The sequence below is a fragment of the Vulpes lagopus genome, chromosome 21, assembly GCF_018345385.1.
Source record: "Vulpes lagopus strain Blue_001 chromosome 21, ASM1834538v1, whole genome shotgun sequence".
Taxonomy (NCBI): domain Eukaryota; kingdom Metazoa; phylum Chordata; class Mammalia; order Carnivora; family Canidae; genus Vulpes; species Vulpes lagopus.
Genome location: NC_054844.1, coordinates 23340069 through 23366302, shown reverse-complemented (window position 1 = coordinate 23366302; position 26234 = coordinate 23340069). Strand labels below are relative to the sequence as shown.

The window sequence follows — 26234 nt, the reverse complement described above, 5'->3', positions numbered from 1 at the left end:
TTCTCTCCATAGCATTTCAGCTGTTCTCTCTTTATAGCTCAGGTTGAACTCAGGTGTGCAGGATGTTTTTCAAGTTATCTAGGTAAGTTTGTGGGACCAGATAAATTGAGAACCCCTATCTTCCTCCATCTTGCCTCCTCCACATTTATTAGTACTGAAAAATGAAGTCAGACTGGCCATCTTAAGATTCCTTGACGGGAGAGGTTTTAATGGAGCAATAGAAATGAAGTGAAAGCCTGGTTAGAGTGAGCCATGCAGAAAACAGGAAAGTAGGCAAGCCTTTTAGGTGGTCTGATATAAAGGATATCGGATATATAAAGGATAACAGAATTAGAGCAAAAAATGGAGAGGGATGTGAAATCTGGGGAGGGAAAAATTTATGAAAAACTAGAGGTATTAATTACGGGGGCCAAGGCTTGTCAAATAGGCCATAAAGGATAGGATCCAGTGTAAAGGTGGCAGAAGGTACATATAGACCATACCATAAAGGGAGGAAAGGCAGACAAAGATTTATAGGTAGGTTCAAAGACTTAGGTGTCTGAGATTATTCTTTCCAGTGTTATGAGAGATAAAGTCAATAGCTGAACATAGGAAAGAGGAGAGGATTTTGTAGGCTTGAAGAGTGAGGAGAATGAAACAGTAGTAGGAACACTGGATGGTACAAAGTCTATTTAAAATCTGTGCTCCATAAATTTGAGCTCATGTATTTTTCTCTGACAAGGTTCAGCTGCTCATATTGCCAGTGCAGAATAAATGGAGACTTGAGTTGAACTAGATAGAACTAACCGTTTGCCAGCTAAGCTTCTCAGAGGGACAGGAACATAAGGGAAGTGAAAATATATAAATTAGTGATTATGGTGATGAGCTGTGAAACCTAACCTGGGTAAGGAAGTGAAAGAATGAAGGGCTTAATGATCAATGAAGAAATGGTAGGGCTAATGGATTGGAGATTCCAATGGAGCATTCTGCAGTAAGTGGGTGAGCCAAAAGGAGAAGATGGTCATCCAAAAGTCTGTATATTCTGGGGATTAACCACTCTATTGATTAGTAACTTTAGATAGTGTTCTTTTCTTTCTATACTTTCCCTTAGGGAAATGAGGAGGCAGTGGTTATCATCAAGACAGTTTTCAAATTTGTATTCTGTAGCCCTGACCTCTTTGCTAAACCTCAGTTCTCCAGGTTCAGTGCCTGCAAATATTGCCTGGATGCTCTACCAGCACCTCATACTAATTATATTTAAACTACTTTCAACACCATTTCATCCAAATTTACTTGTTCTGGACTATAGTTTTGTTTTGTTTTGTTTTTACTCTTATTGCTGTCCTTGCCTCCAGTTTCAATCATTATCAAATAAGTTAGCTTAAATAATACTTATTGGATTGATTCTGCTGTGTTTATTACTTTGTCATGACTTTAGTTTTAGTAACTACTCTTAATAGTCACCCAAATGGTATCCTCTTCATAATCATTTTTTTTCTAATACAAGATTCATTTTCAAAATTATATTCTTAATAGCCTCAGCCTATCTCAATAGCTTTTTGGGTTACCATTTCTTTTAGAATAATTTCATTTATAGCATAGGCTCCAGTCTTCTTATCTATTCTCATGTCTATCACCTTTTCTTGGAATCTCCCAGGACCCATGAATTTGTTGGCCTTTCCAGTGCAATCCCATTTCCATATCTTGTTGCCTGAATTTCCCTCTTCCTGAGATACCTTCCCCTTATATCTGAATGTTAAAATCTTTTTGGGCACAAACTTAAATACGACCTGCTCTATAAAATTGTTTACTTCATTCTAGGTGTTGAAAATAATTTTTCATTTCTCTAAACTTGTTAAATAACTCTCTGTATATCTGTCAGTCATAAAAGTCAGTCATTAATCTTTCTAGGCATCTAGTAGTATTAAAACTGTTTTTACATATATTTTATTTTGATCCTTACAATAACAAAATGAGGCCTTTTTAAAAGATTTTATTTATTTAGTTGAGAGACAGGGACAGAAAAAATGTGTATGTGAGTGGGAAGATAGGCAGGGGGAGAGAGAGAATTTTAAGCAGACCCTACGCTGAACACAGAACCTCTCTTGGGGCTTGACACACAGTCCTGAGATCATGACCTCTTCTGAAATCAAGAGTTGGACACTCAACCGAGTGACCCAGGCACTCTAACATGAGGTCTTATTTACCACCATTTTAAAGATGTGGAAACTGAGAATGAGAAAATTATTTAAATTGCATATTAGTTGCATAGTATTAATTGTATAGTAAATGGTCACTGTCACTCTTGCCTTTGAATGACTTATATACCTTTTTTTTTTTTTTTTTTTTACTTGTTTCTATACTTTGTTCTTAATGCATTGGGTCATGACTTTGTACATAATGGATAGTCTTACTTGAATGAATGAAAGACTGGATTCATGGAAGCAAAAATGTTTTTCATAATTACTATTGGAGGGATATGTGTTTTAAAGTAATTTGGGTGCATATTAATAGCCTTTTGTTATGTTGTGACATTTAAGTCTGGCAGGAAGAAGAAGAAAGTCACCAAAGCTGAACGATTAAAGCAGCTACAAGAGGAGGAGGAAAGACGGCAAAAAGAGGAAGGTACAAAATACACAATGATACTATTTTCATACGCAGGGAATATAACAATAGGTTGATGTTTCTACATCCCAGGCAATATTTTTAAAAAGAATTTTCAAAACTCTTCCAATTTTTCAAATTTAATTTGTTTTATAATAGATATCTGCTGTTTAAAGGACACCCAGAAAGTTGTTAGTACATACCAATCATTTTCAGGTATATCTTGAAATGGAGTTGATAAAATACAGAATGCCCAGTTAAATTTGAATTTCAGATAAACAGTGGATAATTTGGGATAATTTGTCTCATGCAATGTGGAACCTACTTAATTAAAAAAAAAAGAGGCAATTCATTTATCTGAATTCAAGTCAACTGAGCATCCTGTATTTTTATTTGCTAACTCTGGCAACCCTATCTTGAAGCATTTGTATTTACTGATGAACTTAGGGGAAGTAGGGCTAATTATACATTAAGAATTCTGAAATTCAAATGCATGAAATATGGGAAATAGATACTAGCAAGAATTGTACACAGTAGCCTAAGTTCTTATAGTTTAATAATATTTATTTGCCAAATTTAAAGAGGATTTTCATTTGTAAAAAAAAAAAGTCAATTAAAAATTTATAAAAACATCAGTATTTAAAATACTAAAAGGCAATTTAAAAAATCTGAATATTTCAAGTGGTTGTAACTTTTAGCATTAAGAATAGAATATTTATGGACTCAAATTCAGGTTTTAAAAGTCTGTCCTCAGGTTCCATGTTGATTTTTTATGTATAATCATTATAAACCCTTGTTCGGTGACTTGTGATAAGAATACAATCTCGGGATCTAGATCTTGGGGAAAGTTTTATTGAATTAAACTCATATTTTTCCACATGTATTCGTATTTTGTTTTTAATAGTGAAAGCAAGAGAAGATTAAGGTAATTGCTTCTGATGATGTAGACGTCATAAACTTATAGAAATCTGAAGATTTTACACATAAGAGATCTTAATTACTCATGATAGATCTGTCCTCTTTTATTGGTTATAATTATCATTGGATTTCTATAAACTTTTTGGGGAAGAGAAATATCATTACAAGGCTATTTTCTTGGCCAGAAAGTTTGAGTCATGTTACTTTTCTTTCTTTTTTTTTTTAAGACTTTATTTATTTTTAATGAGAAACACCGAGAGAGAGGGGCAGAGACACAGGTAGAGGGAGAAGCAGGCTCCTCTTGAATAGAGAGAGCCCAATGCGGGACTCGATCCCAGGCCTCCAGGATCATGCCCTGGGCTGAAGGCGGCGCTAAACCACTGAGCCACCTGGGCTGCCCTCATGTTACTTTTCTAAAGAAATCCAGTATTTGTCTTATTTCTACTCCATGACATGGGTTGTGACTTCTATAAAATATTCCACTATCCTTAAATCTTGAAAATATTTTAAGTAACTTTAAGGGCTTAAAAATAGATTGATTTAATCACTGAGAAAAAACTTTTTTTTTTTTGGTTCTTTAGAGGAAGCCCGTGTGAAATATGAAAAAGAAGAAATGGAAAGGCTTGAACTAGAACGGATTGAGAGAGAAAAATGGAATCAACTCGAAGCAAAAGTATATAAACATTAGTATTGTTATTAATGAAGACAAAACTATATGGCTATCAGATCTGTAATGTCACTGCCCCATATCTATCACTAATGTTTAGGCCTATATAACCTGATTTAACTCATTTAATCCTACCAGAAAGTTAGTGAAATTATTACCCACATTTCACAGATAAGGAAATTGAGGAATAGAGAAAGTAAGAGGCTAATAAGTTACAGAGCCAGGATTTAGGCATAAATAGTCTTGCTTCAGAGCCCTTGCTTGTAAGCATTAAGTTACTTTTCTCACTCTGTTTTGTAGATAATTAAACAGGAAACCCCCTCCCCTAAAATTCAAATTCCACCTCTCCTTTTCTAGTTTTACTTCTCTTTTTCACCAGAATTTTTCAGCTCTGTAGTTCTGAAATACTTTGATCAGAGGGCAACCTCATAAGTATTAAAAATTGAAGACCCCCAAGGAGATTTGTTTATGTGGGTTATATCTATCAATGTTTACCATTTTAGAAACTCAAACTGAGAAATTTTAAAACATATTAACAGACAGTAAATATTGTTAAAGATAAACATTAATAAAAATAAGTAAATATATTAACATGTATTTATGTTATAAGAAAACAACTATATATATATATTTTTAATTTTTTTATTTATTTATGATAGTCACAGAGAGAGAGAAAGAGGCAGAGACACAGGCAGAGGGAGAAGCAGGCTCCATGCACCGGGAGCCCGATGTGGGATTCGATCCCGGGTCTCCAGGATCGCGCCCTGGGCCAAAGGCAGGCGCCAAATCGCTGCGCCACCCAGAGGTCCCTCAATGTGTTGTTTTGATTGAAGTATATGAAGAAAATCTGGCCTCATAGATTCATAGTTGGAAAAAGGAATATTTAATAGCCTTTCAGATAATTGTGAATATTCTTTTTGATACTATACTAAAACTCAGTAAGTCATTGTTTCTTAATAAGGAATCTAAAGTCATATCAATGATGTGTTCATGCTCTGTTACACTAAAACATTGATTTATTTTACCCTTTAAATAGATTTATTTTACCATTTCTTTATCATGTATGATTTTGTAGTATGTATTCATTGCTTGGAAAAATTTGGTTTACTGAATTATTTCATTTTAAATGTTGATACAGGGCAGCCTGGGTGGCTCAGTGGTTTAGTGTTGCCTTCAGCCCAGGGCCTGATCCTGGAGACCTGGGATCGAGTCCCACGTCGGGCTCCCTGTATGGAGCCTGCTTCTCCCTCTGCCTGTGTCTCTGCCTCTCTCTCTCTCTGTGTGTCTCATGAATAAATAAATAAAATCTTAAAAAAAATAAAGATAAATGTTGACACATTTATTATTATCAACAATCACATGCATTAATGTCATCTCTAATCAAATCAGAAAGGAGAAAATGTTAAGCTCACCATGGTAGATACAACTTTCTTAAGATGTGAAATTTTTTTAAAGATTCACTCATTTATTTGAGAGAGAGTACAAAAAAAAAAAAAAAGAGAGAGTACAGAAGACAGCAGAGAGGTAGGGAGAGAGAGAATCTCAAGCAGGTTCCCTGCTGAGGGTGGAGCCCCACAATGTGGGGCCTGGGGCCTGATCCCATGACCCTGAGATCATGACCTGAGCCAAAACCAAGAGGTGGACGCTCAACCGGCTGAGCCACCCATGCGCCCCTTTAAAATTTGAATTAAAAAAACCAAACAAATAAATAAATAAATTTTTAAAAATTTGAATTTATTTTAAAACTTGAATTTTATCATTGGTAGTAAATACTTTTGTTTCCTGAAAGTGACATGTTTATTTCATTCATTTTTGAGTGTCTGCCAAAATACAAAATAATTGCACAAGTATTTATTTCTCAAGACAGCCTTGTCCTTTGATACGCTGCAGAAGTGCTTTATACATACTTCCCATTTTATCACACAGAATAACCAAAAGACATATACTGATGAGTTGACATTTAATAAAATTTATAATTTTTCATTTCATCAGGTCACTCTTATGTGAAACTGGCTGTTTACCACCCCTCTCCTCCAAAGAATGTGATTCCCTAATACAGCTTGTGCCTTGATTTGTGCTGAGGCAACAGAAATTTTATACCATTTTGCACCATTAGTACAAATGTATATGCTGCAAAAAAGGTGAATAGTGTTTTAGTGTTACTATGAAGACAGATTTGACCTCTCATATCCCTTAAGAGTCTTGGGGACCCACCAGGAGTCGCAAACCACTGTTGCAGGTGAAACTTTTTGGAAATACCAGGTACATACAAGCTAACTTTAGTGTTCATTTTGAAACTAAGTATTTTACCAGTAAAGGGTAGATACTACCTGTGAAACATAAGGCTAAAATTGAAGAACTGGCCAATGTATCTATCCCCATGCAACAGGATCTAGAAAGGAGAAATGAAGAACTTGAAGAACTTTCTTTATTAGAGAGGTGTTTTCCTGAAGCAGAGAAATTGAAACAAGATACTAGATTGCTTTCTCAGGTAAGACTGATTTTTTTTTTTTAAGTGAGTTAATACTTTTGTGCCACAAGAGGGAGTTATAATCTGACATCCTTTTCTAGTCCTTCCCAAACTAAATTTGTGTGTAAAACGTGTAATCTGACAAAGTTCTCATATTGCATGTAGCAAAGTAAATTCACCTAGCTTTGTAGAAAACTATTTGTCAATAATAAGACCCTTGAAATTTTTACATATTTTGACTCTGATTTAATTTTGTAGAATCTATACTGAGGAAATTATTCTAAATTAAAATAGAAAACTGAATTTAGGGCAATCTAGTGTTGCTCAGAATAGCATAATTTTGGAAATAATAAAGATTATCAGGAGTAAAAGGAAAAACTAATAATATGGCAAAAGATTGTGGTATAATTTTAAGCAAAAAAGTGTAAGTACAAGTGTAGAATTTGCATAGACTACAAAATGAATGGAAGAACTCACACTAAAATGCCAGTGGCATTTATAATTAGTAACAATTTGAGAAGTAGAAATTAGCCCATGTTGGCTGTTGTAAATATAGAAGTTATATGATTAGAAAAGAAAGCAAGACAAAACCGACTTATAAATACTGTTTTAAAAATATGACAGCTGCTAGAATTGCTATTTATTTGAATTATGGAAGCTTTTAAATTATTTTGATGAAGAGAATTTTGTTATTTTAGAGATATTTAAAGTCAATGTTTTTTGCCTAAATTGGGAAAACTAGATTATGAGAACTGATACTTTGAAAAAAGTTACTTAATCTTTGAATTTTCATCAGTGTGAACTTTCAGACATTTTTATTCCACAGTGGAAACACTACATTCAATGTGATGGGAGTCCTGATCCTTCAATAGCCCCAGAAATTAATACTTTCATTAGTCTATGGAAAGAAGAAACAAATGAGACCTTCGAGGAAGTGATTGCAAAGAGTAAACTAGTGCTAAATGTAGGTACTGGAATATTATTCTATTATTTTAAATTATTTAAATTACAAATTGTCTAATATTGACTTCAAAATAGAAATAAATTGAATAACTATGATACTTGCCAATTAATAACACTACTACTTGCTTGGCTATGGAGAAAAAATATTTGCTAATCTTTTCATTTTCTTTTTTATTTTTACAACTTCTATTTTTATTTTTTATCTTTGCCACCTTAGATAAGGTCAGCATAATATAAATTTGAAACATTATGTGTGTTAATCCAAGCAGGAAAAAAAAGTCAAGTTGTATCCATTTATTTAGATAACTTTGGGGAAAAATGCATGATTTTATCCTGAGTTGAAATGTTTTACTATTCTGTGATTCACTACAGATGTTTTTCAATGATAACCATGTGCCAGACACCTACTTTTTTAAGCATGAAAATACAAAGATGAGTAAGAATATTGTATCTTGTACTTCTGCAAATAGGATGAATAGGCTACCCTGAGAAACTACCATTTTATGATGCACTTAAAAATGCTAAAAAAAAAACTTTAAAAAATGATATTTAAATTAATTGCCTAGGGATGTCTAGGTGGTTCAGTTGGTTAAGTGTCTGACTCTTGGTTTCAGCTCAGGTTCTGATCTTAAGGATCATGAGATCAAGTCCTACATTGGGCTCTGTGCTCAGCAGGGAGTCTACTTGAAGATTCTCTCCCTCTGTCCCTTCCACTACTTTCATGCTCTCTCTCACATGTTCTCTCTCTCTTTCTAAATTAGATAAATAAATCTTAAATAAATTGATTTCTTAGTTCAAAACCAAGTAAGGGAAAATCTTTGAGTCCATAAAACAATTAAGAAAAGTGGGCAAGTCTCAGGACGCCTGGGTGGCTCAGTGGTTGAGCATCTGCTTTGGGCTCAGGGCATGATCTTGCAGTCCTAGGATCAAGTCCCACATTGGACTCCCTGCAGGGAGCCTGCTTCTCCCTCTGCCTATGTCTCTCTCTCTCTCTCTCTCTCTGTGTCTCTCTCATGAATAAATACTCTGTGTGTGTGTTTGTGTGTGTCTCTCATGAATAAATAAACAAAATCTTAAAAAAAAGAAAAGTGAGCATGTCTCAAAGTCAGTGGCTTCCCAGAGAAGCCACATCCCTAGAGGCTCCTCTCTCTAGTAAGTCTTAGGTTAGCATTAGTTTCAAGGACCATCAGGAGGCAAAGTCTAGAGTACATAAAAGGTGGCAACTTGAATCAGAGATTCCTTATATGGCTGGGAGCCTCAAAAAGTTACTGTGGATAATAGGGGAAATGCCTATTCTGAAAAAAAAAAAAAAAGAAATGAACTTGTTTGGCTCATCTTTGGCTTAGAGAAGGGAAACAAAAAAAAATAATTCTTAATCAGAAATGAATCAGAAGTTGGATTGGAAGAATGTACCAGAATATAGCACAGATATAAAGAGATGGAAAATATGAATGAGCAGTTAATGGACATGTATGATAGAGGAAAAGAGGCTAAAGTACACTGAAAAGGAGTACCAGGAGGAGATGCAAAAGACTGAGGGAATGACAATATTCAAAGAGAAAATGGCTGACATTTTCCAGAATTGAGGAAGGATACAAACTCTCAGATTCAGGAAACCCAACAAATCCTAACTTAGATTGTATAGAAGAATCTACACTAGACTCGCCTGTATCATTGTTGAAACTGGAAGGAATTCACTGCTCTTGGTCCTGTTGTCCTCTAATGCTTTTTGTTACAATTCATCACCACGTTTTGTGTTTCTTGTCACTGTGGTTTACTCCACATTTACGTGTTGTAAGATTAACTCCAGACTCTACCTAACATGCATTTGATCTGAACATGCTTATGAGACCCATTTTACATATGAAGAGAGAAAAGCTGTGACTTGAGTCAGAGATTTTTGATGGATCTTACTCTGACTTTCCAAAGGCTCCGCGGAGCCTCCCATACACTGTGAGGCGGTCTTGCCATTGCACATCCTCTCTGCCAGGCTGCCATGACATGATGCTGGTCTAGGGATCCAGTGCTCTGCAAAAGCCGAGAGAGAGGGGAAATAGAAGAAGTAGTAGAGTTTATCAGTGATGAGCTGGAAATGACATCTTCCTATTATGAGAATGGGTTACAGAAGTAGAAAAAAATAGTAGGGGAAAATGAGAAAAAGATAAGTAAAACAAAACAGGAGACAGAAGTGGGGGATGATTATAGCAATAGGAAACTAAAGCAGGCAGCACATGAGGAACAAATAATTGGATAGCAGTGATGCCATCCATGGCAAACACAGAGTTCCAAATGATCAAATTTATTCATTTGGCAAGTTCTTAACTAATACTATGCCAGGCTTTAGAAATAGTAACTTGCTGAATTCTTATAATAACCCTATGAGGTAGGCACCATTATTCCTATTTTACAAATGAAGAAGGCACAGTGATGCATAGAGGCACAAAGACATTACATACCTTGCCCAAGATCACACTACTAATAAGAAGTGGTTAGGATTGAAGCCTTGCATTTCTGACTTGAGTCCACACTGGCCTAGACCACTATGCTGCCTTTCTTAATTTAGAAATTGTTTAGGTATTATCTGTGTCAGTGTTCAAAACTAAATCTTGCCACTTACTTGTTTGTTGTTCCTTGATCATGCTGTGCCTCTGTTTCTGCCAACACTTTAAATATCTCCACTCTCTTCTTGCTTGTATGGTTTCTGAGATGTTAAATTCAATTCTTAATTTTGTTCCTCTAAAGGTAGGGTATTTTTTTACTCTGGCTCCTATAGGGATTTTTTCCTTATCTTTGATTTTCTGTAGTTTGAAAATGATATGCCTAAGTGTAGTTTTTTAGGGCACTTATCCTTGCTTGGTGTTCTTTGAGCTTTCTGAACCTGTGGTTTGGCATCTGATATTAACTTAGGGAAATTCTGTTATTATTATTTCAAATATTTCTTCTGTTCCTTTCTCTCTTTTTTTTTTCCTCCTTCTAGTATTCCCTCCTTCAAGTTCCAACCCTTTGTAGTTGTCCCACAGGCCTTGGATATTTTTGTCTGTTTTTTAAATTGTTTTTTTCAGGTTTTTGTTGTCTTTGCCATTTGGTTTTCAAGGATTCTATTGCTATGTCCTCTGGCTCAGAGATTCTTTCCTCAGCTGAGTCCAGTCTACTAATAAGCCACCAAAGGCATGCTCCATTCCTATTACAGTATCCGATAATCTAACATTTCTATGTGGTTCTTTCTTAGGATTTCCATCTCTCTCCTTTACATTGCCCATCCATGTATGCTATCTATTTTATCCAGTAGAGCTCCTAGCATATTAATTGTAGTTGTTTTAAATTCATGGTCTGGTAATTCCAACATCTCAGCCATGTGTGGTTCTGATGTTTGCTTTGTCTTTTCAAATTGTGGTTTTTGCCTTTTGGTATGGCTTATAATTTTCTCCTCATAGCTGGACATGATGTACCAGGTAAAAGGAGGTACTATAAATACTGTAATAATGTGACTATGATGTAAGGTAAGGGGAGGGGGAGAATCCTGTAGTCCTGCAATTAGGCCTCAATCTTTTAGTAATCCTATGCCTGTGTCTCTATACAGAGAACTTCACAAGTGTTTTTAATTTTTTTATTCCCTCTTAGGTGGAAGGGAATGGCTAGAGACAGCTGGAGTTGTATATTTTCTTTCCCCCAGGTGAGTTAGGCTCAGATAAAATTCCTGCAGATTAGGCTCTAATTAGTTCCCCCCAAGATTAGGCCTTGTTAAGAACAGAGTACTCTGGCATATTTCAAAATCATTCCTTTCCCCTTTCCTCTGCTAGAAGTAGGAGGGGATTTTACTCCTATAGTTATTGTAAGAACCTGATAGAGTTTTTGGAGGTAAATCTAACAATATTGTGGGCTCTTTTCCTTCCAGGACAGTGCTCTCCTGGAGTTTTTAACTCTCAAGAGTTGTCTACACTGAGCCTCCAATAATTTGTCATTTACAATTCAGTTTTTAACTCTCACTGGTTTCTGCAGTGGCTTTTGCTCCTAAGTATAGGTCCCTCCAATCTTGAGGGCAAATGTTTGCCCTTTCTCCTCCCCTCTTGTAGATCAAAGAAGACTTGCTGATTTTTCAGTCTGTTGAGCTTTTTACTTGTTAGGATGGGTGGCATCTCCCAAACTCCTTACAGTTGAAACCTTGTTTTCCTTATCTATAAAAATAGACACAATAACAGTATCTAGCTCATAGAGTTATGATGAAGACAGAATGAATTAAAACATAAGCATTTAGAACAATTCTTGGCATATAGTAAGTGTAGGAGAGAAAATTCTCCTACCCTTCAAGGTCTTTCAGCTGGACTGAAAATTCAGTTCACATGAGACAGGTTAATGGGAGAAAAAAAGACAATTTTATATACATGCATATGAATATCCAATAATGAAATTGTGACCCAAAGAAATGACCAAGGCAGGCACATTTTAAACAAAGAAACAATAGATTTATGAGGAATTTACAGGATAAGGAAAAGAGGTGTTAGTGAACTTGAGTTAGTAAGGAATTCTAAGTGCAATTTGGGCTGAGGTAGTAGATTAGTGAAAATTCAATTCAAAATGTTAAATATTGTGTCTTTTGGTGCATTTGAGGGTAGCCTGCCCTGGGCTCCTACATAAACATTCAATATATATTAGTAACTCTCTTCTTTTCCTCTTGTTTTTATACTCTTGTTGTTATACTATTATTTCTACTGTTCCATAGTCATAGGTATCCAGGCTGTCCCTGCTGTATTAACTTGCTAATGAAAATACTGTTACACATAGTCGGGAATTCTTACAATGGAGTTCTTGGAGGAAATATTTTATTTTTCCATGATCTTTAATACAATAAATAAAGGTTTTTATCATCATGTTTTACTGATGATGTGTTTTTCAATTCAAAAGATAGAATATCCCCTTTTCACTTTTTCTTTGAGTAGTTTTCAAAAGATTAATTTATTTTTATAAAATTTACTTTGTTTTTATTTCATAGTTAATTGAGAAATTGAAATTAATTTTATTGGAAACGCCACCATATTATTTGGAAGATAAAAATATAATACAATACCAAGGATCAATTCTAGAAATGCAGGAGCTCCTTCATCTTAAGTTTAATATAGCCACAGAAATACTTCTCAGAGTAAGTTATTATTTTGCCTCTAAGTTATGATTAACTTTTTTGACTGTTAAAATTTTATACTATATGATAAAAATCAAGTATATTTTTAATTAAAAGGCTAGGAAAAAGTCATAGGCATATATTTATCCAGATTTAACAATCATAAATATTTCTAAAGAAAAAAAAAACATTGTTAGTATAGTTAAAGTCCAGTTTTTTTCTTATTCTTGCTAAGGTTTACTAGGATCATTATGAAAATAAATTCACGAAACATTATAAGTTAGACATTCACTACTCTAGAAAGTCAATTGATAAAGATCATAATTATTGGTAGTCAGTCACTATTTTCCCCAAATATCCTGTCACTAATAATAATATCCATATAACTGTAAAATCATTATTATACCTTAGAAAGTACTAATTCCATAATCTAATGTCCAGTTCATATTTAAATTTTGGCTAATATCCTATCCCATGAATGTTTTCTATGGCTATTTTTGTTTTATTTTGTTCTTTAAATCAGAAAACAACAAAGTTACACTTTTTTTGGGTGGGGGGCATATTTTATCTTTTGATTTATTTTGGTCTCTGTATAGCCTTAGTAGAATATGTTCTAAATACTGCAAAGAAGGATTAAACTTCACTAAATTTATTTTTAGTAGTAATATTCATAATGTAATTTTGGAACTATTTTGTTTATATTATAAGAGAAGCAAGGAAATGTATTACAATTATTAGTAATTGAGATTATTTTAAGATAAAAAAGGATACAGTATGTAAAAGGAAAGGAGATTAGAAAAAATACTGTAATATTAAATTCGAAATGGAAAAATCAGTATGAACCAGGTTTCTTTTTAATTCATAAAATGGAATCAGGTGTAATTGGGGTAGACAGCCAATTCCAGGCTGGGAGTAGGGAAAATGAAAGATGAAGTGGAGTTATCTTGTGCTAAAAAGCAAATAAATGCTCAGAGACTAAATGGAGTCATATCCAAAGGGACCGAACTAGCTTAAAGGGGCTCCCACTGGTCAAATTTGGAATAATTCGAATATCAGAAAGAATAATTGTAAGTGATTATAGTACATTGAATAAAAATCCATAGATCTAAAGTGTACTCCAAAAAAGGAAGGGGGAAAAGAGGGTTGGGGGAAAGAACAGTTCTTTATTGAAGAATGCTGTCTGATAAATGTAGAAGGATTGTCAGAAAATCACCATTTTAATCCTCAGTGTAATGAATGATAAGAATCACTTTCACTTAAATAATTAGGTGAAAAGTTGTTGAGGAACAATTACTTTTTAAAAACTACTAAACTGAAAATCAATGACTTTCTAAAACTTGGCAATAAATTCAATCTCCAATACTTCTAAGTTTTTTTTTTAAAATTTTATTTATTTATGATAGTCACACACACACAGAGAGAGAGAGAGAGAGAGAGAGAGAGAGAGAGAGAGGCAGAGACACAGGCAGAGGGAGAAGCAGGCTCCATGCACTGGGAGCCCGACGTGGGATTCGATCTCGGGTCTCCAGGATCTCGCCCTTGGCCAAAGGCAGGCGCCAAACTGCTGCGCCACCCAGGGATCCCTACTTCTAAGTTTTTATATTATAGCAACTATATACATATAATATTGACTTAGTTAAGCCATTTAAGAGAGTTAATATGCATCAAGCTATATTAGTCTTTATTAAAACATTTTTAAGAACATCCATAAATTGTACTTGGTGTTGGACATCAAGTATTTTAATAAAACATGACTCATTTGGATTTCATAAACGATATTTTGTTTTCTAAATTTGATAATATTCAGAAATAGACTAACATTTGCAGTAGTGTGATCTACATTTTAAGGTACAGATAAAGGGGACGCCTGGGTGGCTCAGTGGCTGAGCATCTGCCTTTGGTTCAGGGCATGATCCTAGGGTCCCTGATATCAAGTCCCACATCAGGCTTCCTGCATAGAGCCTGCTTCTCCACCGCATCAGGCTGTGTCTACCTACCTACCTACCTGTGTCTCTGCCTCTCTCTTTCTCTGTATCTCTCATGAATAAATAAATAAAAACCTTTAAAAAAAAATAAGGTACAGATAAAGAAGCATGTGTATAGTTAAAGTCATGATAATGTTAAAATTGGAAAGGGTAATATAATAGTAATCCTAGGAATATAGGAACAACTTTAATCCTTAGACACAGTTGTGAAGCACATTTAGTTAAGTAATTAAATAAAACATTTGTATCATTAAGATAATTTTTTAAACAATTTTTTTGTTATTTTGATACTTTTACCCAAATTACTCTCTTAAGTAACGAATCTAACACCTAAGTGATGAAATAACTCATCTAAGTTGCATAATTTATGAGGCCTCTCATCTTTTATAATGTTTTCTTTTTCTTCTTATAGCAAGCTAGTACGTTAGCAGATCTGGACAGTGGAAATATGGAAAAAGTCATTCAAGATGAAAATGTTACTCTATATGTGTGGGCAAACCTCAAGAAGAATCCAAGGTATTCCCATGGGTGATACTGTAGCTTAAAATATATTGGGAGTCGCCTCATGATGACTAAGCAGTTGGCTGTTGCATACTAGTATGGTATACTTGGAAAAAACCTATGTTAGGAAGTCAACCAACTGGAGTTTGTATCACAGACCTGCCATTTGTTTACCTTAAGCATGTTATTTTTAGCTAATAACATCTTTCTGAGAAATGATAGTTATAATGATAAATTCATGATCATTTCTGCTGCTTAATCTTCAACATTTCAAATTAATTGAGTTAGTATGGCAGTGTGTTTTAGGGGAAAAAAAAAAACAAAGTAAATGCTAGGAGGCCTAGGTTCTAGGGTGCCAGCTCTGAAAAGACTAGTCATATGAGAATGGAAAGAATTGGACTTAAATTTGGTATTTAGTAACAGGAAGGAACAAAATATTTTCCAAGTTACATTTGCTTTAAAATATTCTGTCTTCAAATCTAATGAGACAATATAGCAATATATCCTTTTTCATTGTAAAATGTGTTACATACAGAAGAGTAAAAAATTAATCTGTATAATTTTAAAAGAAGTAAAATGGATAGCCCTGTATTAGCTACCAGATTTAAGAAGAGAATTAGATGGTGTCCTTTTACTAAGATAATGAATAGTGGAGGCAGAAACAAATTTTGTTTTATGTGATAGTGATAGTGAGAGGGGTTGCAGGGATGGTGTGTTCAATGTTGGACCTGTTGAGTTTACATACTTATAAAACAGCAAAGTTCAACTGTCTGAAAGCATTGAAAAAAAATCTGAGTTGTAGATTTGTTTTGAGGAGACCTATAGATCAGGACTTTTTAACTTTTGGGGAGTCATACATTCTTACGAACTTTATCACACATACTTATCATAGGTAAGGGCATGTTTGGACCTCTTAAAACCCATCGAAGGATGCCTCTTCCCCTGCACCCCCACCCCTCAGGAAACATAGAACTCATGTTAAAAATTCCTGTTAACCTAAGTTATGATTGAGGCCATCAAAATAATAATATCTAAGGAGAGTATGTGGAGGGGAGTTGTAGGAGGGCCTGGGTAGAAAGCAGAGTAATGTCAACTTTTAAGGGACAGTTAGGAAGAAGACCATACAGAGGAAGCAGAGAAGGACTTGCCAGAAATGGAAGAGAAGAGTATGGGGTCATAGACACCAAGAGAGTGTTTTGAGAAGTACGACATTAACAACTGGGTCCAAATGCCACAAAGCAAGCAAGCATGGATTGGGACTCCAAACTTTGGCAAAATTCAAATGAAGAGAAATATTGCTTAGGTATACATTCTCAACAGACTTAGTTTCATAGGGTCTCCTCCTTTTTGTTGAAATTATCAACAGGTACAAAAGTGTCAGATTCTCTGAAACACAAACTGGATTTGAAATTCCAAGGATTTTGGCAACAAGTGACATTGCTTTGCGACTCCTACATACACACTATGACCATGTCACACCACTGCGCCCCATCTCAACATCATTCCAAGGACATACTACCAGAATACCACAGTTTGTCAGAGATGAAGTCAAGAGTGTAGAAGCAGCAATCAGCAAAGAGCTCCCAGAAGAGAGTAAACAACTAGAAAATGAGTCTAACTCTATTCACGAAGAAGAAGAAACAAAATGTGAGGAACAAGGTGATATTGAAGTACAAACGGTAGGACACATTTTTTAAAATTTTATTTTTTATTGGTGTTCAATTTGCCAACATATAGAATAACACCCAGTGCTCATCCCATCAAGTGCCCCCCTCAGTGCCTGTCACCAAGTCACCCCCACCCCCACCCTCCTCCCTTTCTACCACCCCTAGTTCGTTTCCCAGAGTTAGAAGTCTCTCATGTTCTGTCTCCCTTTCTGATATTTCCCACTCATTTTTTCTCCTTTCCCCTTTATTCCCTTTCACTATTTTTTATATTCCCCAAATGAATGAGACCATATAATGTTTGTCCTTCTCCGATGGACTTATTTCACTCAGCATAACACCCTCCAGTTCCATCCACGTTGAAGCAAATGGTGGGTATTTGTCATTTCTAATGGCTGAGGAATATTCCATTGTATACATAAACCACATCTTCTTTATCCGTTAATCTTTCTTTTTTTTTTATTTTTATTTTTTATTTATTTAGGATAGTCAGAGAGAGAGAGAGAGGCAGAGACACAGGCAGAGGGAGAAGCAGGCTCCATGCACTGGGAGCCCGACGTGGGATTCGATCCCGGTTCCCCAGGATCGCGCCCTGGGCCAAAGGCAGGCGCCAAACTGCTGCGCTACCCAGGGATCCCTATCCATTAATCTTTCAATGGACACTGAGGCTCCTGAATAGAAGCTGAGGCTCCACAATAGTTTGGCTATTGTGGACATGGCTGCTAGAAACATCGGGGTGCAGGTGTCCCGGCGTTTCACTGCATCAGTATCTTTGGGGTAAATCCCCAGCAGTGCAATTGCTGAGTCGTAGGGCAGATCTATTTTTAAGTCTTTGAGGAACCTCCACACAGTTTTCCAGAGTGGCTGCACCAGTTCACATTCCCACCAACAGTGCAAGAGGGTTCCCTTTTCTCCACATCCTCTCCAACATTTGTGGTTTCCTGCCTTATTAATTTGCCCCATTCTCACTGGTGTGAGGTGGTATCTCATTGTGGTTTTAATTTGTATTTCCCTAATGGCAAGTGATGTGGAGCATTTTCTCATGTGCTTGTTGGCCAGGACACATTTTTTTAAATACACATTTTTTAAGTATACATTTTTTTTGTGTGTGTAGTCAATGTTACTAGATTCCCCTGGAGCATTCTTAAGATGTTTTCCTAAACAACTAGAACTTGTCTGATAGCCACTTTCTTGCCAATTGCTCAACTTTGAATGTATCAATTTCCTTCTTGCCTTCTATCAATAGTCACTATTCAGAGTTAGTTCAGCCTGTTGCTTCAGTATTCTAAAGTTCAACACAGGAATTGCTCAGTTTTATTTTAGGGTCATACATGAACAGCTTTGAAGCAAATTTATATTTGTTTATTGTATTTCAAACTCAAGGAAACATGCCATTACATGGAATCTTGAAGTAAATACCTTCACAAACTAAGGGATCATCTTACATTACTTTCTTACAAAAGTAAGAAAGAATTTTATAAAGTAAAATTGATTTTCTTAAAATATTATACTGCTCTCTTAAAACTTGACATCTTTAGACATAGTAACATATTTGGGCAACTTAATACTCACATTCCCTTAATTGGTTCCTGTTCTTTTCTATTTCTGGGATTTTCAAGCTACTTACTTAATACGTTAGCACTGTCTCTGTAGAATTTTTCAGAACTAAGTACCCGTTTTGTTTGGCTGTAAACAATCTCCATTTTAGGAAGGACCAGAAATAGCAGGTTTTTCTAAAAGTGTCTAAGATGTGTATTGTCTTATTGGTTTATTTTCTTTAAACACAAGGAAGCGTTAAGAATTAGATTGAATACAAATTTGAAATCAGAATAGGAATTATTAGATAATCTAAGAATATATGGAATTGCAAAATTCCATTTCAACTATTACATCAGAATAAAAAATTATGAAGGTTCTTCAGCAAAATAGAAAATGGCTATGACATAATATTCAATATAAAGAATACTATTTAGAGTATGATTACAACCATGTAAAAATTAAAAGGAATAGAGAAGAAGAACCCAGAAACCTGCATGTAACTGATATTTTAGAGAGGTGGGAAACAATTTGCTGGGATCCCGGGTGGCTCAGCGGTTAAGTGTTTGCCTTCGGCTCTGGGCGTGATCCTAGGGTCCTGGGATCGAGTCCCACATTGGGCTCCCTGCATGGAGCCTGCTTCTGCCTCTGCCTGTGTCTCTGCTTCTCTCTGTGTCTCTCGTGAATAAATAAATAAAATATTTAAAAAAACTTGTCACTTAAAATGTTCTGTGAGCAATACAATAGCTTTAAAAAAAAAAAAGATTTTACCTCTCAGGTGATGTAGCTCCCCTAGATAGAGTTCAACAATATTTCCAGTTCTGCCTTTTGTGAACATATGGGATGATTACTCTCCTCACCCCCCTGAAGTTAGGCATGACTAGGACTTGCTTTAGCTAATAAAATGTGGTGGATGGAAATACTGATTTCTGAGGGGACAAAAATAAAGAATGAGTAAATGGACCCTGACTTCACAACAGCAAATATATAGTAAAAAATAAAACAAGAACCTATCAACCCAAAATTTGACAGGATTTGTGGTTGAACATTCATGAAAACAGGACAAATTAAAAAACAAGGCAACAAAATTGTATGAAACAAGTATTTAAAAATGTTTGGTCTTGATCTGATTCAAAATATTGGACAAGTCCTCCCCATAGTCAAGACCTTTGATTATAATTAATATTTAATGAAAACTTATCAACATTTTATTTAAGAATTTCACATTATTTAAAAATTGTGAAATAATAATTAGAAAACATTATTTGATGGATTATTTGAATTTACAGGGCTAACAATTCTTTCTTATGCAGTAAGGATTATAGTTTTGTTAATGTTGAAAATAATTCTATATTAAAAATATAAGCTTATAAATTCACTATAATGCCAGACAGTACAATTATAGATTTTTCTCAAGGTCTGTTCTTTGTTACAGTAAGGACTTATTTCCTTTACTCCCAGCTAGTGAGCTCAGAGGTACCAAACTAAGCTTTCCACAGTTCAAATAGCTCTTACCATGTGATCACATCTGGTTTTTCTGTTATTATTTAATGTTTTCTAGAACAGTTTCAACCAGTAACTAAATGAATGCCAATGGCCGATGTTGATAATGCCATGATAGTATGTCCAGAAAAAGCATTCTACCCAGTGGTAAAATGCATGTGTCATGGAATGTTGAAGCTATCCTCAAATAAGTAGTCTAGGAAACTCAGAGTAAAGATCAGCAGGATGAGTGGTATGGAAGAAATAGTTTTATTTTATGGAACTTTACCACAGCCTGGGGAAGCTTGACCAACAGTTGTGTGAATGGTACACAAGGAAACCTGGCTGGAAGTGATACGAGAGAGCTAACTAGGTTATTGTCTCATGGAGTCGAAGAAAATCTCGCAGACAATGGAGAGTGAGCAAAGCAATAGAAATTTATTAAGCAAAGATACAGAGAAAGCTCTCAGCAGTGAGAGGGCTCCCAACAGGGTTGCCACTGAAGGCTTTTAGTGGCAGTCTTTAATTGAGAACCTAGCCAGGGAGCCCAAGGCCTTGAGATTCTTGTGCAGTCTTGGGGACTATTGATAACACCTTAATGAGTTATTTCTTTGTGGTCTGGTGAGTTTTTGTGATTTCTTAGTAACCATCAAAGGGAGATACTCCCTGACATTTTGGAGCTAGGGAGCCAGATATATATATATCGTTTTTGCTGCTTTATCTCTGTTTCCTTGGAATGGGTAGAAGCCTGACTCTTGGGCCTCTTGGTGTCCTTGGGGTTTATGGGAGCCCACAGATTCCTGGGAACCTGACTTTGGGCCCTTCTCTTATCTTTCCCCGCCTGGCCCCATCTACCCCTAATTTGTTCCTACATCAGAGGAAACACGGTTATTAAGGGAGTTGAAAAGAGAAAATTGCCCAAAAGATGAGTAGTATTAATTCACTTAGCACCCCTAATTCCAGGAACCACTCCTTTTATCACACCGAACTGGCATGTCTATAGATGTTTATGCACATGTGCTCTATCATCCTTCCAAAACCTCCACAGCATTCTGACAATGTTAATATGAATAATGCTAAATCCAATGAATAAATAATGATTTCCACAGAAGCAGATGAATCCCATAATAATGTTAAGTGTGCCAAGGCAGGAGGGAAAGGCCATCTCCTGTGCTGAGGGAAGATTGATGGGGCAGGGGCAGGTCTGGGGAGCAGTAACTGCTTACAACGAAGAATCCCCCAGGCGCTTGCTGTGGTAAGCTGGGTAGGAAAAGGAGAGAGAGCAGATTTTAACAATGGTTAGCTGGGCCTATACTTGTCACTAATTCTGAACAGTGTAAAACACCTTTTGTAAGTGCGAGTAATCTGCAGGGGGCAAAAATCATTGGATATATAAAGAGAATCAGCAGCTTGAAAGAGGAGGACAAAGAAAATTTGATGGAATTTATGGGGATGGGGAGTAAAAGAAAGGATGGGAAGAAGTAAGAGGTTCAAAATCTGTATAAAAGAAGTTCCAGAAATTGAGAAGGGAAAGGAGTTTGATATAATAATTGGCGTAGAATCTGAAATCAATTCTTATTTGTATTTCATTCTACAGATTAAAAATAACATTAAAGTTTTAAATAGAAAAACAAACTAATCAAAACTCAAAATGATAAAAATATATGAGGAGAACATAGGAAAGTTATTACCTTTACAGGAAGATCTTTCTTATCAGTGCATCAAAATCAAGACCATAAAAGGTGATTCACTGGATTCAACCATTTGTATAGTCAAATAAACCTCACTATGAACAAAGTTGGAAGATAACAAAATGAAAAAACTAAATATATAAAACAAGGGGTTAATATTTTAATATAGAGAGCTCTTACAAATTGGTAAGATAATTTCCTAATAAATAATTAAGCAAAGGACTTGAGTAGGCAGATGAGAGGAGATATGCAACTAGCTAATGAAAAAATTAAAAGATACTGAATCAAATAAGTGATCAAATTGGAAGCATCATTATAACCTGTCTTCTCAAATTGAACATGAGGGGGAGGAGGCATTTTCACATACTGTTAGAAATGTAAACTATTACAGTCTTTCTGAAGGGCAGCTTGCTACTATGTAAATGTACCTATCAGTGATTTTAATTTTAGTAATTTATTATGAAATAATAGGACAGGTAAAAATGTGTTACAGTGTTTTTTGAGATTTAAAAAAATTTTAATTTTTAAAAAAGATTTTTATTTATTTATTCATGAGAGAAAGAGAGAGAGAGGCAGAGATACAGGCAGAGGGAGAAGCAGGCTCCATGGCAGGAGCCTGACGCGGGACACGATCCTGGGTCCCTAGGATCAGGCCCTGGGATGAAGGCAGGTGCTGAACCGCTGGGCCACCCAGGGATCCCCGAGATATTTTTATAGTAGCAAGTATAGTCCATGAAGTAATTACCAAATAGTCAACAGTCAAATATTAGTAGCCATTCAAAATAATGATACAGGGATCCCTGGGTGGCGCAGCGGTTTAGCGCCTGCCTTTGGCCCAGGGCGCGATCCTGGAGACCTGGGATTGAATCCCACATCGGGCTCCCGGTACATGGAGCCTGCTTCTCCCTCTGCCTGTGTCTCTGCCTCTCTCTCTCTCTCTCTCTGTGACTATAATACATAAATAAATAAAAATTTAAAAAAACAAAAAAAAATGATACAGATTTTCTATATTTTTTAAAATTTAAAATTTTTTATTGAGATAAAATTGACATATTAGTTTCAGGTATACAACATAATCATTTGATATCTTTACTAATTAACATCCATCATCACACATAGTTACAAATATTTTTTTTTTCTTGTGATGAGAACTTTTAAGATCTCTCTTAGCAACACTAAAATATACAATACAGTATTGTTAAGTACGGTCACCGTGCTGCTCATTACAACCCCAGAACTTATTCTATAACTGGAGTTTTGTACTTCTTAGCCATCTTCACCCATTTTACTTACCACCACCCCCTCCACCTCTGGTAATTACCAGCCTCTTCTCTGTGTCTAAGTTTGATTTTTTTTTATAAGATTTTATTTATTTATTCATGAGAGACAGAGAGAGAGAGAGAGAGAGAGAGGCAGATACACAGGCAGAGGGAGAAGCAGGCCCCGTGCAGGGAGCCTGACGTGGGACTCAGTCCTGGGTCTCCAGGATTGCCCTGGGCTGAAGGCAGGTGCTAAACTGCTGAGCCACCTGGGCTGCCCTCTAAGTTTGTTTTTGTTGAACTTCCACATATTAGTGAGATTATCCATATTTACCTTTCTCTGACTCATTTCATATGATACCTTCAAGGTCCATCCATGTTGTCACAAATGGCAAGATTTCCTTTTTTATTGCTTAATAATATTCCATTGTCTATATGTACCATAATTTTCTTTATCCATTCATCCATCAGTAAACACTTACATTATGTCTATGTCTTGACTACTGTAAATAATGCTGTGGTGAACATAACAGTGCATATATCTTTTCAAGTTAGTGTTTTTATTTCCTTTTTACCCAAGAGCAGAATTACTGGATCATATGGTAATTCTATTTTTAATTATTTTGAGGAAGCTCCAGACTGTTTTCTATAGCAGCTGCACCAATTTACATTCCCACCAACAGTGCACAAGTGTTCTTTTCTCTCTACTTCATTGCCAACCCTTATTATCTTTTTGAAAATAGCTATTCTAAGCTAAGAGGTGATATCCTTTGTTTCTTCATTTTACTTGACTCTCTGTGTTGGTTTCTGTGCATTAAACAGCCATCTCCCCCAGTCTTGGAATGGCTTCATGTAGCAGATAAAATGTATCATTCAACCCTTCCCTAGCTCTTCGATGTCTCTTGATCTTTTGTGATTGTCCAAAGCAGCCTACAGTCTTTTTAGTGGCTCTCAGTAGTTGAGGATGCACCAAGATCTATCAGTTTCCCAAACAAGAGGGTCTCAGTCAGCACCTAGGTTCAGGCTAATTGGAAACCAGGCTTCAGGCAGCAGCTTTTAAAGTATGCAAATATACATTTTTCAGGGGAATATTGAGAGAAGGATATTTTTGTCTGCTCCCTCTGAGCTAAGCCCTGGGGTGATAGCCAGTTAAGAACTCTTTCTTTCTTTGCAACTGTTTTATTGAACTCCTGAATACAAGCCCTGTTGGCCACCAGACCCAGGCAATCAAAGCGGCATCCTGTGAGCAGCAGCCACAAAAACCAGGGAACTAGATGCAAAACTCTGGCACCAGGCATATATGCAAGGGCTCCTCTGCTAAATACTGGTGCTCTAGAGTGTAGCAAAGAGAGACCAACCACCTTCTGCAGTCTCTAGGGAGGATTACAGTTAGCCCTTAGGTGTGTGTTTAATTGGAAGCCTGCCCCTCAGGCCACAACTATGAAGATAAGCTAATAGGCCTCTTTCACAAATGACTTAGCTCCTGGGTCTGTTGCCTCTCTGCTGTGCCCTGGGGATGGTAGCCAGTTAAGAACTGGCTATTTGTTATAGTCCTGTGGGAGTCCTGAGTGAGTCCTATTGGTCACGAGAGCCAGGCAATCTAAAGTGTCCCCTGGGTGGTGGCTGCAAAAATCACACACAGAAAAAGGTTACAGGCTCCTCTCTGGGAAATAGTGGAACCTGGAGCTAGACAGAGGGAGAACAGAGATGGTACCCACTGGCCTCTGTTTTTTTAAGAGTAATTTAGTAGACCCCTAGATGTGTATTAAATTAGATGCCTGGCCCTTAGGTCTATACTTTAAGATAAGCAAATAAACCTCTTTCACAGAAAGTCTGGGTGATTTTCAGTCAGCTGCTTTTGCCTGGGCCCTGGGGCTGGTAAGTCCTACACCAGGAACCTTTTAACCCTTTCTCAGCTTGCTATAGCCTTGTGGGTTTTGTGGATGCAAGCCCCATCAGCTGTCAAAGCTAAGTGTTTAGGGGCTGGTCTCTCAATTGCAGGTTTTAAAAGTTAGGATGCTAGATGTGGGATTCAGATACTTAAGTCCTAGAGAAGATAGTGTTTATGCATTCCCTCCTGATTGTGCGTCATTGCATGGAGGTGGGATTCGTAGCAAGATTGTGTCTCAGCCTTTCTTACCTCATTCACCCAATGTGTAGGAGTCACTCAGCTGGTTTTGGGCTCCCCACAGCTTAGCCCCAGAGGAAACTGTTCCAAGTAGCTGTAGTTTTGATGTGCCTGTCTAGGGGTTGGTTCAAGATCCTCCTACATCTTGAACTGGAACCTATGTGCTATTATATAGAAAGATACCAAAAAATGTATTAAGATATTTGTTCAAGTTACTAAATCGTATTAGCCATAGGATTCTGTTTTGTGAGTGAATTTCTGTTACTTGTTAATGCATAGAAAAAAGTCTGGAAGCGTAGTCACCAAACAGTGGCTATCTTGGTGATCAGGTTGTGGGGAGTTTGAGAAAGGTGAGATGATTCTATAGCATCAGTAATTTTTAAATTTTCTTTATACTCTGTATTATTTGAATTTTCAATAAGCAAGTACTAAATAAACATTACTTTTTTTATTTTTTCACATTACTTTTCTAATAGAAAATGAATCTTTCTTTCTTTCTTTCTTTCTTTCTTTCTTTCTTTCTTTCTTTCTTTCTTTCTTTCATTCTTTCAAAGGGAGAAATTTCATAAGCCTCTGTGGTGCCCCATTTGCTTTTTTGTCATTGTGAAATTCTCTTCCACCCATCATCCTCATCCACTGTACCTAACTTCTTGTCTTTAAATGCTTACCTTAAATTTTGCTACCATAAAGTTTTCCCCTTCAGGCTAAATTAGATGTCTCTACTCCATTTTTACTATGCTTTATTATCTTAATCTTAAACAATAATTATGATCTTAAGGACAAGAATATCTTGATGGAGTTTGAATTTACTGTAAGCACAGGGCCTGGTATATGATAGGGACTCAGTGAACATTTCTTATTGAATGAATGAGATAAGTGAATGAATGTATGGTTAAGTGATTAAAAGTAGGCCCTGACTTGAGTCTAATTTGTTGTAAACAACCTACATAAGAACAGCCACCCATATCAAGGAATCAACCACTATTCCCATTTAAGTTATTCTGTATTAGATATGCTTAACTTAAGACTCTTTCAATTAGAGTTGAGTGTGTTCGGAACCACTTATGCTATCTTTAGGGAATCTTCAAGCTTGTCACTAGAGATTCTTGGGACCCTCTCCTCAGCAGTTCTGATCCCAGTAGTGATCTGACATAGTACAAGTGGTGATAAGGAGGCCTTGCTTTGGGATCCCTGGGTGGCGCAGCGATTTAGCACCTGCCTTTGGCTCAGGGCGCGATCCTGGAGACCCGGGATCGAATCCCACGTGGGGC

At 36.1% G+C, this 26234-nt stretch overlaps 1 protein-coding gene across 2 annotated transcripts in view; it reads left to right on the top strand.

Moving 5' to 3' along the window:
* The first annotated feature begins 2522 nt into the window (after positions 1–2522).
* The window catches only part of DNAI7 (dynein axonemal intermediate chain 7), a 48047-nt gene continuing 24335 nt past the window's right edge, over positions 2523–26234 (top strand). The window contains exons 1-7 of one of the 2 annotated variants that reach the window (XM_041736736.1): positions 2523–2604; positions 4083–4174; positions 6558–6659; positions 7465–7602; positions 12592–12738; positions 15115–15218; positions 16570–16882. In XM_041736736.1, coding sequence (XP_041592670.1) covers positions 4115–4174; positions 6558–6659; positions 7465–7602; positions 12592–12738; positions 15115–15218; positions 16570–16882 — 864 coding nt within the window. In that variant the 5' untranslated portion in view covers positions 2523–2604; positions 4083–4114. Of the gene's footprint in view, positions 2605–4082; positions 4175–6557; positions 6660–7464; positions 7603–12591; positions 12739–15114; positions 15219–16569; positions 16883–26234 lie in introns of those variants that run through there. The other variant, XM_041736735.1, reaches the window with a different exon arrangement.